At 47.3% G+C, this 17,771-nt stretch overlaps 1 protein-coding gene across 2 annotated transcripts in view; it reads left to right on the forward strand.

The window, feature by feature from the left end:
• Positions 1–212: 212 nt before the first annotated feature.
• Positions 213–17,771, forward strand: part of LOC130598943 (tudor domain-containing protein 7-like) — a 36,978-nt gene continuing 19,419 nt past the window's right edge. Inside the window, exons 1-5 of one of the 2 annotated variants that reach the window (XM_057408913.1) lie at positions 213–1,335; positions 5,862–6,003; positions 6,743–6,956; positions 10,895–10,980; positions 12,066–12,283. In XM_057408913.1, coding sequence (XP_057264896.1) covers positions 1,129–1,335; positions 5,862–6,003; positions 6,743–6,956; positions 10,895–10,980; positions 12,066–12,283 — 867 coding nt within the window. In that variant the 5' untranslated portion in view covers positions 213–1,128. The remainder of the gene's footprint in view (positions 1,336–5,861; positions 6,004–6,742; positions 6,957–10,894; positions 10,981–12,065; positions 12,284–17,771) is intronic. The other variant, XM_057408912.1, reaches the window with a different exon arrangement.

Raw genomic sequence — 17,771 nt, forward strand, 5'->3', positions numbered from 1 at the left:
GCATTGTCCGAGAGCTGTCAGGCTTAGGTCCGCAGTCGTGGTGGGGAGGTTTCTCTGTTGGAACTGTCCCTGTGGCGAGTGAGCATCTGTGAGAGGAGCGCCTGCCCAGGAGCACAGAGGCTGCCTGCAGCACTCCGGCTCCCCAGCATTCTGTCAGCATAGCTGGCAGGCTCTGGAGAAGCACTGAGTGTGCGTACAGCTGAGCTGAGGAAGTGGGAGGGCTTTAGGTAGCTCTGGCACCCGCCTTGAAACCGCCTCCTGCCATGCACTGCCTGGCTTTCCCAGGCAGGAGCCCTTGCTGGCAGGTAAATCTTCTGAAGCATCCCGCCAGCGCCCTGCCAGCCTGTGGCATTGTGGAAAGTGCTGTCAGAGATGAAGCAGCAGGCTGCTTGCACCTTTGCCGTGGTGGTGGACAGCATTTCTCAGGATGGGGCAGTGTCAGCACTGGCTCTGCGGCACTCCTGCTGTGGGCAGCCCCGCTTCTCGGCAGTGGGTTTCACTTCTGTTGGGTTTTCTCTTTGAAGAGACATCTGTGGAGGTGAGGCATCATGCACCTGTGGTAAGATGTGGCATGGCCTGTGTGCATGTGGTTTCTATTGCAGAGCTGACATGCCCCCATGGTCACTGGTGCAGAGATGTTGGTTTGTGTGAGAGAAGAGCTCACCACCAGTTTGTGGTGGTGAGCCACCCGGCATGACTGTGGGGCACCAGTGGAGGGAGCTGGGCACCAGGATGGGGTGGCGGGTCCCTGCCCCACTTCTGGTGGCAGTCCTGGCCCTGCAGGCAGCGAGGTTGGCTAGCTGCCTTGTAGTCCTGCTCCCCTTCTGGCCACGTGGTCTCTTTTGACTGTCCAGCAGGGCCAGCCCATGCACAGGGGCTGGTGCTCCTTCAGCTTTTTCCACCCATGGCATGCCCCATATGTCTCATACCACCCTATGCTTGCATGGCAGGACCAGGATTCTGCAAGTCTACCCCAGAGGTATCGAAGCCTGCAAAGATGAGCCACTGAACTGCTGAACCCTTGCTTGTCTGGGGAGGGAGGTTGTATAGTAAAAGTCAATATTTTTTAGCCTGTCTAAAAATGCCTTCTTTTTTTTCCTTTTGGGATGGGGAAGCCTATAGGTGAAGATGCAGGAGCCTGAGCTTATTGCAAAAACACTGCGAGCTGTTCTTCATCCCTTTAAAAGTGGTGTACCTTTGTCAGAGCTTCAGGGTGAATACAAATCTCTGACTGGTGAGTGGATTCCCTTCAGGCACTTAGGATATGGCACATTGGAAGGCTACTTGGAGAGCATCCCAGGAGTGGTCAGAATGGAAGGGAGCAAAATGGGAGAGGTAAGAATCAGTTACAGTTCAGAATTGGCTTTTATGTGTGTAAAGTGTGCATGGTTCATAACTTAACCTCTGCTCATGCCATTTCTGGAAAAAAGTACTGTGGCATGTGTGTGATGCACTCATCCTGGGGAAAGAGAAAGCTATGGCATAGACCAAGTGCCTCTTGTTTTCCTGCTTCTTTATGCCAGCCATGAAGTTGTGTTTGCAAAAGGTGGAAGGTTGCAAGGCATTTCCTGGAAACGTGAATTCTTGCTGGAAAGATGGTTTTGGGATACTGTAGAACTCTGTTCCCTCTCTCAGCATTTCTAATTCTGGAGGGGATGTTTATGGATTGGTCTGGGACGTGAAAGGTTAACTTGTATGTGTCTTGATCAGCTCTTCAGGGTGGGGTTTAGCATCACCTTTTCCTTACTGTGAAACTGTTGTGAGTACATTTTATAAGCCTGACAGCTCTTGCTTTGGATTTAGCAGTCTTGTTTGTCATGAGTTTCAGTGCCACAGAACTGAAGACTTGCCAGCGTGAGGAAGAGCCCATGCAAGAGAAGTGCCTTGTTTCAAGAGTTGCAATGCTGGAGCTTAGCAAGCGTGCAAGGGACAAAGAGTCAGCACAGAGGTCAAGGAGAAGGTGGAGCATTGCTCAGCAGAGAGTATTAGTGTGGGGGAGAGTTTTCTCTTATTATTTGGCCTTGCTGCTGTAGCCTATATCTCCTGGTGGCTGCCAGCTTGGAAGCAGCTTGCCAGGACCATGTTCTTCCTTGTCCAGAAGCGGTTTAGTTCATGGTTTTGAGTCAGAGGCATTCTCTTGATGGTTGGTGTAGCTGTGTGGCCTGTAGATAATCTGTCTGACTAGAGAACTCGGAGCCTCTCCCTCGCTGGAACCATGTCTGGGTTCCTGAAGTCTATATAGACTGTGAGAAAGGAGAAAGCTAGCAGATGTTTGGCACATGTATGACTGTCACAGCAGGTCTGGAGAGGCAGGACTTAAGGCTGAGCTCTCTTGCTGGCTCAGCTGGAGTGGCTTCTGAGAACTCAGAACTAGGACTTCTGGTTAGCTGTGAGGAGTGTGATGAGAGGTGTCCTGGGTTTTGTGCTGATGTCTGGAAGCGTGGCTGCTTTTAAGCAAGAGATTCCCGTGCTGCATTTCTACAACTGTCAAAATCTGCCCTTTTGCAGCAGGTGTGAAAGTTTGGGGTTCTTTTTCACTTGTCAGCTGCAGCTACACTGGTAACATGAGTGCATATATCTCTGGGACCATTTGTGATGCTGCAATTTTATGCTTCGTTGTACTGGTTCTGGCAGGTAGCCATCTCTTTCTGAGGCCCTGCAGGGTGTAATCTGGTATCCTATTGCCTTCAGAGCTTTGATTATCCTCTAATACGGTGTGTGCTGAGAGCCTTGTGTGGCGGTAGAGATGGAGTCTTGGATGGCAGTTTCCCTGTGGCAGGTATAAAGAGAGAGCAAAATGTGCCTTTAGGAGGTGGAAGAGGAGAGAGCTACTAAACAGGAGTTCTGAGGTAGTTGAAAAGGGCTTGATTCGGTTTAGCAGTGCTAACTGTGCTCTGTTTGACTGAATCAACTGAGAGCAATCACCCAGCAAACCTCTGGGGGGCAGGAGAGTCTTAAAGATATTTTTAGTGGTGGATTTGGCAGTGCTAGGTTAACGTTCGGACTTCATGATTTTAAAGTTTTTTTCCAACTTAGATGATTCTGTGAAAGCATCGCCGTTTGGTGACCCTCCTGTTGCTACTGTTTGGAGCCCGCTGGGTAGACACTCAGCCAAGAGTGGCAGTGTGATTATGCACTGGTGTAGACTGGTAACTACCTGGGCTTTCCTTACTGCTAAGGCAGCTGTCCAAAACATACCACCAAAAAATACATTCAACAAGCAATCCTGTAAAGTGACCAGTAAATAATACAAATTAATTCCAGAGTGCTAAATGTTAGAGGCTCTTTGAAGGATCTGTGTGAAGTGAGTATTGCCTGATGATAGAGTCCGGTTGTCTTGGGAAGGCAATGGTATAAATTCTCCCCTGTTCTTCTTACTACTGAACACTAATTTAGCCTTCTTGAATATAAGAAAGATGAACACTGACAATTATTCCTTTAAATGATAGATATGTTGTAATTTCACTGTACAGAAAACACTGCAGGGGGTCTAGAACTGAAACACTGTGCACCTGCAAGAGATGCTTGTGTCATTTCAAGGAACCCTGCTTTGCTTTGCTTCACAATCAGTTACAAGCAGCATACAGTTGCACCTTTCTCTAAGAAAACTTTGACTTCTGCTTGAATAACTAAGCCTCTGCAAAAAGAGGAGTTTGAAGACCAGAGCTTTGCTCTGGTGCAAATAAATTCATCCACCTCATCTCCTTTTACATCTGAATTCCTTCAAACTCAAAATATCATTTTTACTAAAGTCATTATGATGTGAAAACAATGGGAAAAAATGCTGAAAATAGTTTACATTAGTGTCAAGAAAAAAAGTGTATGAAAGACGTTAAAATGTGCATTTATGAAACTGATAAACTGTTTAGGAACCAAAAATCTTTTATTTTGAGATCTTGAGAAAAGAGGAGGGCTGCAGGTAGTTCATCCTTCATGGGCGTGCAACCATGTTATAATCAGGGAAATGCCAGTTAGCTAGGAAATATGAAGAAAAGTCTTATACGCTTCTCTAGAAATGGACACAGTTAGGCATCTCTCTGTTGTGACAGCTTACACAACTGGTGTGCTGCTGCGGATAGATGGCTGCTGAAGAATGTTGGGCTGTAACAGGGAAGTGGCAGTTTCTGTGAGCCCCTCCAAATGCGAGAGCAATGGTGACACTCAGAGCTCTGCCTTGGGATGGATGATGACACATCAAGAGCTTGCAGCTTATGGGTAGTGGACAGACAAGTGTATGGGCAGCATGGTGGCTGGCTCTTACACACAGCCTTATCAGAAAGAAATGGTAGATAAAGCAGATGATGCCTTCTTACAATAAGCCTCACATTTGCAAGATTTGATTCTCATGGAGGACTTGAGTCACTGCCATACCTGCTGGAGGGAACAAGACAGCCAAGCATGAGCAATCCAGGATGTTTCTGGGGTGCGCTGATGACAGCGTCCTGACATAAGTGAGGAGCTGATGAAGGGCGATGGTCTACAGGACCAGATTTTTACAAACAAGGAAGAACTGCTTGGGAATGTAAAGGCTGGGGAGAAGCCCTGGCTGCAGGGATCATGAGAAGTTGGTGTTCAGGAGCCTGAAAGGAGAGGAATAAAGCAAACAACAGTATCAACAAGCCAGAACATCAGGAGAGCAGGCTTTGTTCTCTTCAGGAATCTGCTTGGAACTCTCATGGGATACAGTTCTGGAGAGAAGAGTGGTCCAGGAGAGGTAGTGGGTTTTCAAGGGTTGCCTCCTCCAATCTCAAGAACGGACCATCTCAACAATTGGGGCTGGGGGGAAAGCAAGGTTGCAGAAGGCACGTGTGGATGAACAAGGAGTTCCTGGCTTACCTCTCCAATTAGAAGCTTGTGCACAGGAGGAGGAAGCAGAGTTGTGTGAGGTGGAAGCAATGTAGAGATGCTGTCCAAACGTGTAGGAATGTGGTTAGGAAAACTAAAGACTATCCGGACCCAATTCTGAGAAAGAACATGAAGGGCAGCAGGGAAGGTTTCTACAAGTACATCATCAGCAAAAGGATGGCTAGGGAAAATGTATGTCTTCTGAGAAATGGTAACAGGGACCTGGTCTTAAAGGACATGGGGAAGGCTGAGACACTGAGTGCCTTCTTTGCCTTGGCCTTCACAGGTAAGACCAGCTGCGAGTAATCCCAAGGCTACTGAGACCAGTGAAAAAGTGCAGGACAAGGAAGATTGACCTCAGTGTGGCAAGATTAGTTTAGGGAACGTTTCAAAGAACGGGAAGTGCACAAGTCCGTGGGTCTCTTGCAGTGTGCTCATAGGTGCTCAGTGAGCTGGCTGATGTTACAAGAGCACTCTTGATTATCCTGGAAAGGTCATGGTGGTTTCTGGGAGGCCTGAAAGGGAGGAGGTATCTGCCTTACTTGCCCAAGGCGGGGCTGTTGTTGATGCCCAGCGCAGTGACTGTAGGACAGCCTGTGCAGCCAGGGGCACTGTGCTGTTTCTTGGGTCAGTGGGGCAGAGGCCCCTCCTCAGGGTCACGGCGGTGCTGGGGCCCTGGCGAGCCTTTGCAGGAGGAGCAGTGGCAAAGTGAAAGGCTGTGGCTCGCCAGTGTTGTAAAGTGAGATGGTCAGCCTGTGGGATGAGAGTGACAGAGCAGGTTGTTTGTTGGTGGGGCCCAAGCTCATGTGGGAAGGTGACAGAGAGGCTGTGCTGGCTGCTCTGCTCTCTGCTGCAAAAGGAGAGGGAGGTCTCCAAGTCTTTGTTGGCAGCTGAAGCCTTGACTGGCATGATCCAGCAGTTTGAGGCATGGAAGCGGCTGGAAATCCTTGTGCAGGCTGTGGATGAGCTTGGGCCTTACTGACTGCTTTCCCTCTGTCCCCTTCCCGCTCCCCCAGGTCATTTGCCATGCTGTTGCTTGCAGCGAGACTGAGCCAATTGCTCAGCTGGTGGCCCGGCAGAGGAGTTCCAAGAGGAAGACGGGACGGCAAGTGAACTGCCAGATGAGGCTGAAGAACACGTCCCCAGTCAAGCTGGCGGGTGAGCCACAGGCAGCAGTGGAGGGTCTGCCTTTGTGAAAGGGGTGTGCAGCTGCTGGAGCAGAAGTCTTCCCTGTGAGGCTGTGTCAGTGACGGCCAGGAATTGTGTGGTCCTGGTGAAGAGTTCCTGGGAGCAGGCAGTGTTGTTGATGAGGGCGCTTGTGCTTGCAGGCCCTGATCGGTAGGAAGCCCTTCTTGAGCAAGTAAGATGCAAGTAAGACCCAGAGCCTCTGGGTCTTTCCCTCCCTGCTGTTGTGTTGCTGCCAGCGGCATCTCCCAGCATCAGGCCTAGACAAGGCCCATCTGCTTGCGAGTAGGCAGCTTTGCTGTCAGCAACAGTGGGCCTCATAGTTTGTTTGTGTTCCCCTGTTCTTGTGTGTAAGGAGGGGTTCGCTTCCTTACAGAAGGAAAGGGGTGGGAGAGAGCAGCCTGACCATGGGTCGCACCTGTAAGGTGGAAGGATGTGGCATCTCAGAGTAAGTGTCTTTTCTGAGAGTGTAAGGGGAGATGGGTCTGCAGTCTCTTTCCATGCTGCAGTGCAGTGGTGGAGATTGTGAGTCCTTGGATGCAAGCCACAGTGCTGAAGCAAGGAGACCCAAGACCGTGGTTGAGAGCATCCTTTCTAACTGTGTTTTGGAGAAGTATGGATTCTGTGGGGAGAGTTACCTGCTGTGCTTGAAGTCTGTTTGGGTTGGGTGGAGGAGGGCATGAGCTCACAGCTGTGTCTGCAAACTCCTTAGGAAAGCCCAAAGGAACTTTGAGACAGCCCAGGTCTTTGAGCGTGGCAGAAGAAGGCAGCAAGAGGCCTGTTCCTCGCTTGCCACGAAGCAGAGGAGTGGCGGGTGGCGTGGTGAAACCCACTGTGGAGAGTGCCCGTCTTGCCTTGTCACCAGGTGCCGGGAGTGGACCACCTAAAGAAATGCCCATGCAGAGACACGTCACTGTGGTCAACAGGTCAGTGTATGTGCGTGTGTGAGGTGAAATGAAGTGTGGTGGACTCTGGATGGTGCCGTGCCGGCAGTGTGTTTTGGGACGTGGGAATCGAGGCACCTGCCTTGCAGAAGTTGGACTGTGGGTCAGAAGCCAGGAGGGAGGTGGGTGCCCTTTGCCTTTTGGATGCTGCCGTCGCCACCCTGTGCTCTTGGCTGCTCCCGTGTCTTCTGGGGAGCAGTGTGGCCAAAGGTGGCCCTCCGAGGGAGGGGGGAGGTTGCTGTTCCCCAGGCGCAGGAGGGGGCTGCTGTGGCCAGTGCAATGGAGCACGGGAGGAGGTTTGCGTGTAGTGACGAGCGATGCTGTGTGTTGAGGGTTGGGGCTGTCTGCAGGTGGCCGCTCTTTACCTCTCCACTTCTCAGTGGCAGCGTTGGTGTTTGGGACCCTTCTTGGGGCGCTGGAAGTCAGCAGCTGCCTGCCTGTGTCTGAGTGAAAGAGGCGAGGGCTGGAGCTGCCTTTGTGCTGGGTTAGCGGTACATGCTGCTTTCAGCCCCTTTGAGCCTCTGTAATCCGGGGGGCTTATCCAGTGCTGCCCCATCAGCTCTCTGCTGTGTTGTTCTGGGCCTCCCAGGGCCATCAGCTGACGGTGGTGAGAACGCGTTTGCTGCTCCCCCATTGTGGCTGCGCTGAGTGCGCTGGAGCCGTGATTGTGGCAGTAATCCTGTGCCGGTCACCGGGCTGGGTTGTGAGCCAGCCTCCAGCTTTGCCTTGAATGGGAACCACGGTGGAGCTGTGCAGGGGCACGGAGCAGAGGGATGGGTTAATCCTGCCGTGGTGCCGCTTGTTCTGGAACACCCCCAAAAAGCAGACGTGTCCTGTGCCCGTTGCCTGCATGTACCCTGTGTGTGCCAGGGCTCTGGGTGCCGGGGGGCAGATGAGGATGTGCTCAGAGCTCTCGTGGGAGCAGCAGCCACGTCAGGTTTCGGTTTATTGTTGGCTGGTAGCGCTGCCTCGTACCCTCCTGCTGCTCCCCCGATTGCCCTTTGCTGTGGCTGTTCTCTGCTGGTGGTGCTCTTTGGGCAGTTCCTGGTGGTGCTGATGCTGATTGAGTTGGCCGGTGCCTTGGGGATGGGGAGCAGCCTTGGGGCTGCCAGGGGGATCTCTAGAGCAGGGTTGCTCTTGAGGGCAGGAGACACTCCTGTGTCCATGGGCACTTGCACTGTGGCTGCAGCAGATGCTCTTTGGACTTGCCCAGGCATAAATCTGGAGGAGTTAAGAGGCAGGTGGTGTTGGCAGCCTGAGCCAGATGCTGTAGAGCTGAGACGGGCGAGAGGGGAGCAGTGGCAGACGGGAGGAAGCCAGAGGAGCCGGCAGAGGGCCTATGAAGAGTAGAGGGTTTGGAGGTAGAGGCCAGGGAAGAGACATGTGGCAGGTGAGGGGAGCGATGCACCCAGGAATTGTCAGGAGGCTCCAAACGGTCCTCTCTATGTGCAGCACAGCTCTAATGACGCAAGTGTGGACCGAGCTGCCCCCCTTCTGTTGCTTCTGGGTGTGCTGGGTGAGGCTGCACGGGCGAAACTTGTCAGCAGCTCTGTGCCCTCCTTGGCTGAGGAGGCTGCTGTGCAGAGGGGAGAAGGGCCAAGCTGTCCAGCTGTGTAGGAGAGATTTGTTCCACAGGTCCTTCCACCTCAGGTTGCCTTTGAGCTAAGCACTGTGAGACTAATTGCTGAGATGGTGCTGACCCTGCCCCACTTACTTCCCCATGTCTGAGCACCCTGGGGCCTGGCTCTTGATCTGTTGAGGTCTTTGTTCCGCACTGCTGACTGCTAGGCTTGGTCCTGACTGAGACTTCAGAGGATTTGTGGCAGCAATCCCTTGGTTAAGTTCATGTCATGAGCATAGTCTCTTATTGCTTGGGCCCCGTTTCTAGGAGCTGAGAAATTTGAGGCAGCTGAGTTGTCCATACCTTCATGCTGGTGAGAAGTGTGTTGGGTGGGCCACTGCCTAGCTGTGTTATATCCCATCTTTGGAGAGATAAGACCACCACAGTCTGTGTGAGCAAGCAGTGTGTCACAGGATTCTTGTCTGATTGCAGGGCTCAAAACTGATGATAACTGAGCTCACTGGTAATGTATCACTGCTTTGTTCTATGGGGAGCTGTTGAGCCACAGTAGGAACCATAGGAAGGTACCTCATAATGTCTCTTTAATACTGAAAGTATCCCAAATCCAATTAGTTTTCACTCAACATAAGAGAATCATCAGTTCTCTGCTACCAGTTCCTTTCTGAGGTGTTCCAGATAGCATGACTCGAAAGGGAACATTTGCCCTCTTCCTCACTGAAACTGCAGTTTCTGCTGGCTTACCCTGCACTCATGGCATCCACATCACGAGTGGTAAGGTGGGATAAATGGTGCGTGGACACTGAGGACTAGATCACAGCTATTGGATTCCTACCGGAAAGCAGCAGTAGCAGGACAGTCTCCATTAGCTAGCTCATGGAATTGTTTCGTTTGCTGCCTAGCAAACAAAACTGGTGGTAGACCTTTTGAGTGTGTGTCCCTTAAGGGGTCTTTCTTGTTGGGTACCTTAGCTTAGAGTTGTCCATACTGGTAAATACATGTACAGGGAGGTGGGACCCTGGATTTCTTATAGGGTCTGCATGGCAGTCACATCACACTTTCTAAGAGAAGATTGTTATGCTGCTTTGTGTGGGGATCTGAGTTGTGCCCAGGAGGTAGAGGGTTTTCCTGTGAGGCAGGTGGAAGAGTCTTTTCAGATACCCAACAAGTGCAAGGTATGAATGAGTATTTGTGGTTTGTGTGGATGAGTTTTGTACCTTTTGAGTCTCATCCCCTTTGTTTTTCATAAATGTGCTTGTTGTTGATCTTCTGTTCGGTATTTCTGGGCATGCTTCTCCTGCTTTAGAAAATGCTGTCCTGGGCAGTGGCTGTCATCACTGCTAAGGCAGTGGGACACAACACAGATAAGAAATGTGATTTTTGGTACAAACAATGCCCCATAGGTGATGGAGGAGCAGTAGTTTCTTCTTACAGGGACAGTAAAAAAGCAAGGGAAACAAGTTCATAGCAACCTGCTATGCTTCTGTGGAGAGGTGTTCTTGAACATTTGCCATCCTGACTTCTCCACTGCAGTTCTTCCTTGAGAGGTGCTTCATCCTGGTCTTTGAACTCTTCTATCCAACTCTTGTTCCCTTACACTTTCAGTGTATGTAATTATTCCACAGCTTATTGTTTCACTTTTCGTGTAGGTAATTATTCCATAGCTTACTGTTTCCAAAACTGTCATAGTGAGCTGCACACTGCTGTGACTTCTTCATTGTCAGGAGCTAACTGTGCTGCATGTGCTCCCTGTATAAGCTACTCCTCTCTGAGGGAGCTCAAAAGAACACCTGCAAATGTCAGATTTGTGTCCTTTCTATGGGTGACCACTTAAGAGGGGAATCTGTTGAACAGTGTAGCAACAGCATCCACAAAAATACCTTGGGTTCCTGTGTAGTTTAGGTGTTCCTCTGACTTCTGAAGCCAGATAATTTCAGAAGACTCTGTCATGATGCCCAAGAAGCATAGTCATGTTTAACAGTAAGACTGGGATGCCATCCAGACTAACACCCAGGAAGTGAGGCTGAATGTATCAACTGTAAGACCATCAACTGTTTTATTAGACCTAGGTGCTTTCCTTTTGCTAATGTCTCTTTACTATGTATTTTGGTTTTTGCAATAATTGGGAGAATAAAAAAAATTAGAAACCGCCTGTTGATTTGTCTTGTTACTGCTAGTCAGCTTGTCTTCTAAGCCAGGACATTGTGAGTACTGATCTTGTGCAGGGAGCTTGCTAGAAGCTTGTGAAATAAATTTTATTTCATGTACAGGTCTTGGAAGCAAATGGAAGGCTGTTCAGAGCCAGGAGAATTATTTAAAGCAATTTTATTTCCAATTGTAGGCCTGAGAAAAGACTAACTGTCCCACCACGATTTCAAAAGGAGTTGCAAGTCCACCTGTCCAGAAGCTCTTCTGTAGATTCAAATGGTATGTTTGCCCATTAAGAAAATTTTTGTGGCCTATTCACATTAGATTGGGTGCAGTCTTAAGAAAAATATCCATCTTGGTACTTAGGTTTGGGTGAGAAACTAAGTTCTGTGAGTGAACCTTCTCACTCTGGATTTCATGGTGCTGGGGAAAAAATGTGTGTTTACTTGTCTACCTCTGTCTTCTAGGAAAATCCTTGTTCATTGAGTGTCAAAGCTAATCACAAAGCTTGTGTGAATAGCTTGGAAACAGGAGGAATATGCTTAACTTCACTGCCAGGGTAGGGGTCTGGTATATGAGAGTGAAATCCTGGCTTTTAGGTGTAAGCAACACATTTCTGGACTACCTGTCCAGAAGATACTATTCTATGTGCCTGGTTCCCAGAAGTTGTGCAGTTGCTTTCTTTGAGACCTGTCAGGCTGATCTGTGAAGCTTCAAGTCTGGTAGCAATTATACGCCTCAAAAGGGAGGAGAGGAGTACTAATGAGGCAGCAGTGATACGAACTTCCAGCTGGGATAATGACTGCCCTGCTCCTACGCACAATGTTATACAGCTGTCCAAAGCAGCTGAATAGTTGCTGTCTCTTTCCTTGATCCACTGGCAGATTTCCTTGGATGCAGTAGCACAGGAGGTCTGGGTCCTGGGTTCAAACTTTTCTTCAGGACATATATCTTAGAATGAAAGCCAAGTCTTTGGTCTGTTTTGTATCTCTGTCTGAATTTAGAGCAACATCCTTGGATGTTTGCCTGTGTCTTTGCTGTGGTGTTTGTACTCATAATGATATTATCTTAATTCCCTCTTGGGATGATGCCTCAGTACAGCATGAATGAGAGTTCTGTAACCTCTTCCAGGATCCCATCAGAGGAAAATAACTGCAGTGATTGAAAATTCAGCTTCAGGTCAATAACTAAATATCTCAGGTTTCCATGGCTCTTTCCAATAGAAAGTGACTGGGCGGGAGAGATGTGTTTTGGTGTTACGCTGGGAGCTCCCATGGTTTATTTTTAAGTAGGTAGGTAATCATCTGTCTTTCTCTCTGCTGATGAGTCTGTGTTTACTTCAAGGCTGTATTTTTGTTTATCAGATAACTTGAATACATCCACTGCCGAGACACATACTGTTGCCTCCGGCCCTTCTGCTGCTCCTGTCAGTGAAATTCAAGGTCGCATAAAGGAGATTCTGAGCAAGTGCAGCAGCGGTGTCTGGGTGTCAAAGATGCCACAGATCTACCGGGAAACATACTGGGAGGAGCTCAGCACAGCAGTGCTCCGTCAGCTTGAGAACTGGCCTCATGTGTGCACAGTAAGTGTAGGTAGTTTCTCCTTCCCACACCATTGTGTTTTGTGCTTTTCATTGTTAGTGGGTTTATCTCCTCTTAAATCCATAAGCTACCAGTAAATCCTGCATGAACAGTCTTATGTCTGCATATAGACTTTTCCACAGGTTTTTATCACATCTTAGGTCAAGGTTATGGAATTTGCTGTGCAAGTTAGGCTTATGATATAATAATAGATGAAATGTGATAATGCTGGGGGGGGAGGCATTACAGCTCCAAAACCTCCTGGCAACCCCCACCCCCAATGTCTGTTACCCTGTCTGTTGTCTGATCATCAGAAGTGTTTTTGTCCTTCATATTAAGAGCTGTGCTTTTACATCTTTTTTTCTGCATTTAAGGCATAATGCAACTCTGCATCAAGGCTTTGTTTAGCCTTATTTTAACAGGAAAGTCGTATCAATGAACACTTAACTTCAACAGCATCTGTCAAACTGTGGCAACAGAAGGATACTGAAGTAATGAGAGTATCTGTCTTCTTGAAGTGACTTTTCATGTACATAAAAATACTTGTAATATTGCGTAATAACTTTAAATGCCCCCAAAATTTCACTGTGATTAAATAATTGCTCTTCAGCAATAACCTCATTTGCATGTGTGTATGGTATTGTGCATTTGTACGATATTTTAGCGCATACATAAAAGATACCTGTGACATGTGACATGTGACATCTTGCTATGGATATCAGTAATGTTTGCAGACAGCAGTACTTTGTTTTGATGGTTGATGAGCGGTTCCTGTGTTATCCACAGAGCAAGCTATTATATTTTCAGTTACTTAATTCATGCAGCAAATTTTAGTCTTTTTTGTAGCTCATGTTGCAGACAAAATGTTGCTGTTAATCCAGAATCTTTGGTCTGTGTTCATTGTCCATTTGCTTATTATCTGTTGGGTGTACCTCTTTTTTCTAGCAAGCAAATGGTTATTTTAGTGCAAATAAGCAGTCCTTAAACCTGTGTAAACATTGTAATAGAGCAGGCACAGCACAACAATAATCGGAATCATCAAGTTGTCTTGACACAGCCAGTCTTGTTGTAGAGAGCTGTTAATGAGCCTGTAAGGGCCACCATCATTTTCTGACTTATGTAAACTGTAGTCATGGCTCTGGCCAGGCCCAGGGACCCAGGCCTTCTCATATGAAGGCTATGAAACGTCTTTTAAATGTAATCAGTGTTTATTCCAGGTTCAAATATGTTGTCTGCAGGTGCATAGCTGTCTGCAGGTGCACAGCTCTGTAGATCCTTTGAAATGCCAGAGTGCAGACTACTGACACTTTCAGTATCAGTAAAGACGCTTCCATGATTAATATTTGAATTATTTATGCTGGGTACTTACATGGGAGTGGCTGCCAGCCTCAGAACAGGAAAAATGCCTGGTGTTTCTCTCAGTACCTTCTTAACAAAACAGCATTGAATGCATGCTCATCAGTAGTAGCTTAGCTGCGAGCCAGCAGTCAGTAAACCTTGCAATATGCCTTTAGCATTGCCAAGCCAGTCATTTGAGGATTCTCCATTGGACAGTCATGTCTTGGATAACTTGGATCCCTAAACTTTTCTCTGAAAGAAATTTGATTTTTTTACATCTGGGAAATTATAATTTCTGTGTTTAGCTTACAATCACCAGCAATGGAAACTTTTCCTATCTACTCAGCTGGAGGGAGAGAGAATACTACAGCAGAGATATGAGAGTTGAGAGGAATGCAGGCTTGTAAACAAACAAGGTTTTTTGGTGAGGATGTTTGGGTTTGGGTTTGTTTTTGTTTTGGAAGTCACAAATAATCCAAAATTCGTAATAAATTTACTTTCATGACCGGCAACATATCTGGTGGTTCCCTTTGCAGTCTAATTATAAACTCCCTTACTGAATTGTATGTATGTTTAAGACTTTGTACATGCTCAGCTTTTCTCTTTTTGATAACTTGAACTCTGTGAGTGATTCAGGAGATGGTGATTCAGATACGGCAATTCAGGAGAACACTAAATTCCTATTTCTATTCTCAAAACATTTACTTGAATTTCCAGACCTCTTTTTGAAAAGCTTTTAGAGAATTAGGCAGTCCTAGTCCTGGGACATCAGGGAAGGTGCTTGAATGGATGGATTAAAAGATTGGTTAAAAGACTGGAAATGGAGCAAGACTAAAATGATTTAGCAATGCCTTCAGAAAGGCAGAAGTCAGAGTGGTATTCCACAGAGGGGATACTTGGACAGCTGCTGGTCAGGATTGCACTAAATGAGTTGGTAAGGGGTGCAAGTAGCAATTCAGCTGACTGTTCAGGGTTGTAAAGATCAGGGCTTTCTCAAGAAGTACGGAAATTCCTATTACCAGGTTGCTGGCTCATAAAATTGCAACTGAGACTTAACTGCAGTAATGGACAGGAAGAACTCTTTATGTTAAAAAAATGTTGGTTCTCTCCCCATCTGCTCCCTGTGTGGACTGTTAAGCTTGGGAAAGGAGACCCTAACATTTATAATTTCATGAAAATGTTGGCTCAGTATGAAAAAATGCGAATTATAAGAAGTACTTGAAAGTTAATAGAATAGACCATTGAACGGACCTATGAATGATCACCTAGGCCAACTGCCCGACCACTTCAGGGCTGACCAGAAGTTAAAGTCTGTTACTAAGGGCATTGTCCAAATGCCTTTTAAACAGTGACAGGTTTGGGGCATCAACTACCTATTTAGGAAGCCCATTCCAGTGTTTGACCACCCTCACTGTGAAGAAATGCTTCCTAATGTCACATCTATCCTCGTCTACTCACAAATAGAAAGTCCAGGAGGGCATCTTTCTTAGTTGGCTCACTCAGTACTTGTGACAAGAAGTTACCTTCCACAAACTTCAAGCATTTCCCAGAGTTTCTTGTCACAGCAGTGTGGTGTTCACAGCTGATGTCTGGAAAGTTGAAGTCTCTGGAAAGTAGAGCAAAGGGCTACTAATTCAGAGATTTCTCTTGATAGCACAGATGAGTTATTCTACAGGCAATCATTCTGGCTGGATAATCACTAGTAGACACCCACAATGATATCTGCTTTGTTTTCCATCCCCTTAATCCTCACAGAATCAGAATAATTAGGGTTGGAAAGGACCTTAAGATCATCTAGTTCCAAGCCCCTTGCCATGGGCAGACACACCTCACACTAAACCATGTCACCCAAGGCTCTGTCCAACCTGGCCTTCAACACCACCAGGGATGGAGCATTCACAGGTTCTGTGTGCAACCCATTCCAGTGCCTCACCATCCTTACAGTAAAGAACTTCTTCCTTATATCCAATATAAACTTTCCGTGTTTTAAGTTTGAACCTGTTACCCCTTATCCTATCACTACAGTCCCTAACGAAGAGTCCTTCTCTAGCATCCTTATAGGCCCCCTTCAGATACTGGAAGACTGCTAAGAGGTCTCCACGCAGCCTTCTCTTCTCCAGGCTGAAAAGCCCCAGCCATAAGGTTGGCATCAGCCCACCTCACAAGTATGTCAAAGTCCCTCTGGATGGCATTCCTTCCCTCCAGCGTATCGACTGCACCAAACAGCTTGGTGTCATCGGCAAACTTGCTGAGGGCGCACTCAATCCCACTGTCCATGTCACCAACAAAGATGTTGAACAAGACCAGTCCCAACACCGATCCCTGAGGGACACCACTTGTTACTGGTCTCCAGCTGGACATTGAGCCTCTTTGCATACGGCCATCCAGCCAGTTCTTTATCCACTGAGTGGTCCACCGATCAAACTGATGTCTTCCCCAATTCAGAGACAAGGATGTCAAGCGGGACATCCTAAAGTCTCTTAACTACATCACTGCTAACTGTGAGGGCTGTTCAGTCAAATCTCTCCTTACATACTGCACAACTCCTCCACCTTGCCTGCTCTGCCTATCCCTTCTGAACAGCCTGTAGCCTTTCATCCCAGCACTCATGGGACTCATTCCACCAAGTCTCACTAATACCATTGGCATCATAGCTTTGGGAACTGAGCAGCACTTCTCATAGCTTTGGGAACTGAGCAGCACTTCCAGTTCACCCCACTTGTTTGTCGTATTGCATGTGTTGGTGTATGAGCATTTCAGATGTACTCCTGAGCCCTTCATGCTCTCAAGAGCAATGTAAATACTCCTGCTAGCATGGCCACCCTTGGGCAATGCCATGACAACCCTTGGCTTACTTTCAGCTCTCCTGTTGGCATCCCCTTCCCTCAGTGATTCTAGTTTAAAGCCCTCTGTCAGTCCAGCCAGCTTATAGCCAAAGATACGTTTCCCCTACTGGGACAGATGGATCCTGTCAGGCTCCGTTATACCTTGTGCCTCAGAGCACAAGGTTACAAACCCTGAAGTTTTGGTGGAAACACCAGGCCTAGGGCCAGCTATCTGTATCTTGGGCTTGTCTGTTTCTTCCAAAATCTCGCCATTACTAGGAGGATTGAGGAAAATACTACCTGTGCTCCTGAATATTATAGCATTCTTCCCAGGGCCCTAAAATCTCTTTTGATCAACTTTAGACTTTTTCTTGCAACATCAGTAGTATCCACATGAAAGAGCAGGGGTGGATAACAGTCTGAAAGCTGTACTAAGCTACTCAAGTCATCTGGTGACATGTCTAATTTGGGTCCCAGGCAGGCAGCAGACTTCCCTGAAAAGACAGTCCAATCTCTATGCTTATTAATAGAGGAAAAGAGGGCAAACACTGCGCCACTGGAGAAACATATCAAAATCGGGTGTGCTCCTCCCATCTTTATTCAGAAAGTACACAAACAAAAACTGAGAGATCGAGCAGAGTGAAGTGGTGATTCAGAAGGTGATGGGTAAAGATAAGTAATGGATTCTGTATGGGCCACAATTAAGTTAAATCATTTAAGTAGGGAAAGATAGAGATATGGGGTATAAAATAATAGAGACCTGGGGAACGTAAATGGAGAATGATTATCATCTTGAGATCAAAAGAAATACTTTCACTGATGAATGGATGATCCCTGGCTTCAGTCATCAGGATCTTCTTCTTTCCAAAGAAACTGTCACTAACTGATAGTGCCTGAAGTATTGAGTGTCCAGCATATGAGGAAGAGGTACCACTACATTTGTCTTACATGCTATGCTTTTTCCCTAGGCACCTGCTGTTGTCAAAGAGGATGTCAGGCTAGGAACATCTGTGTTCTGACCAAGTGCAGCTCTTCTAATGTGCTGATTCAAGCTGCCTGTAATTATTTCACAGGTGATCCTTTCTGACCAGTCTTGGTGCTAGCTTCCTTCTAATAGTAGCCTTTTAAACGCTTGTACATCAATATGGGAAGACAACAAAATCCATCAGTCCTGTGTTGTTTGTCAGGTGAAGCTGCCTTCTATTATCTTTTTCTCCATTTGTCTTCCCAAGTTCCTTCTTGTAGCTAGAAGGAGAAAATAAGAGGCAGACATCTTTTAAGTGGCAGAAAGAACGGATGCATTCTTCCAGAGTTTTCTTGTAGTAAT

Source organism: Pezoporus wallicus, unplaced genomic scaffold, assembly GCF_028554395.1.
Source record: "Pezoporus wallicus isolate ANWC-B61680 ecotype Strahan unplaced genomic scaffold, APGP_CSIRO_Pwel_v1 contig_7292, whole genome shotgun sequence".
In the NCBI taxonomy this organism is placed as follows: domain Eukaryota; kingdom Metazoa; phylum Chordata; class Aves; order Psittaciformes; family Psittacidae; genus Pezoporus; species Pezoporus wallicus.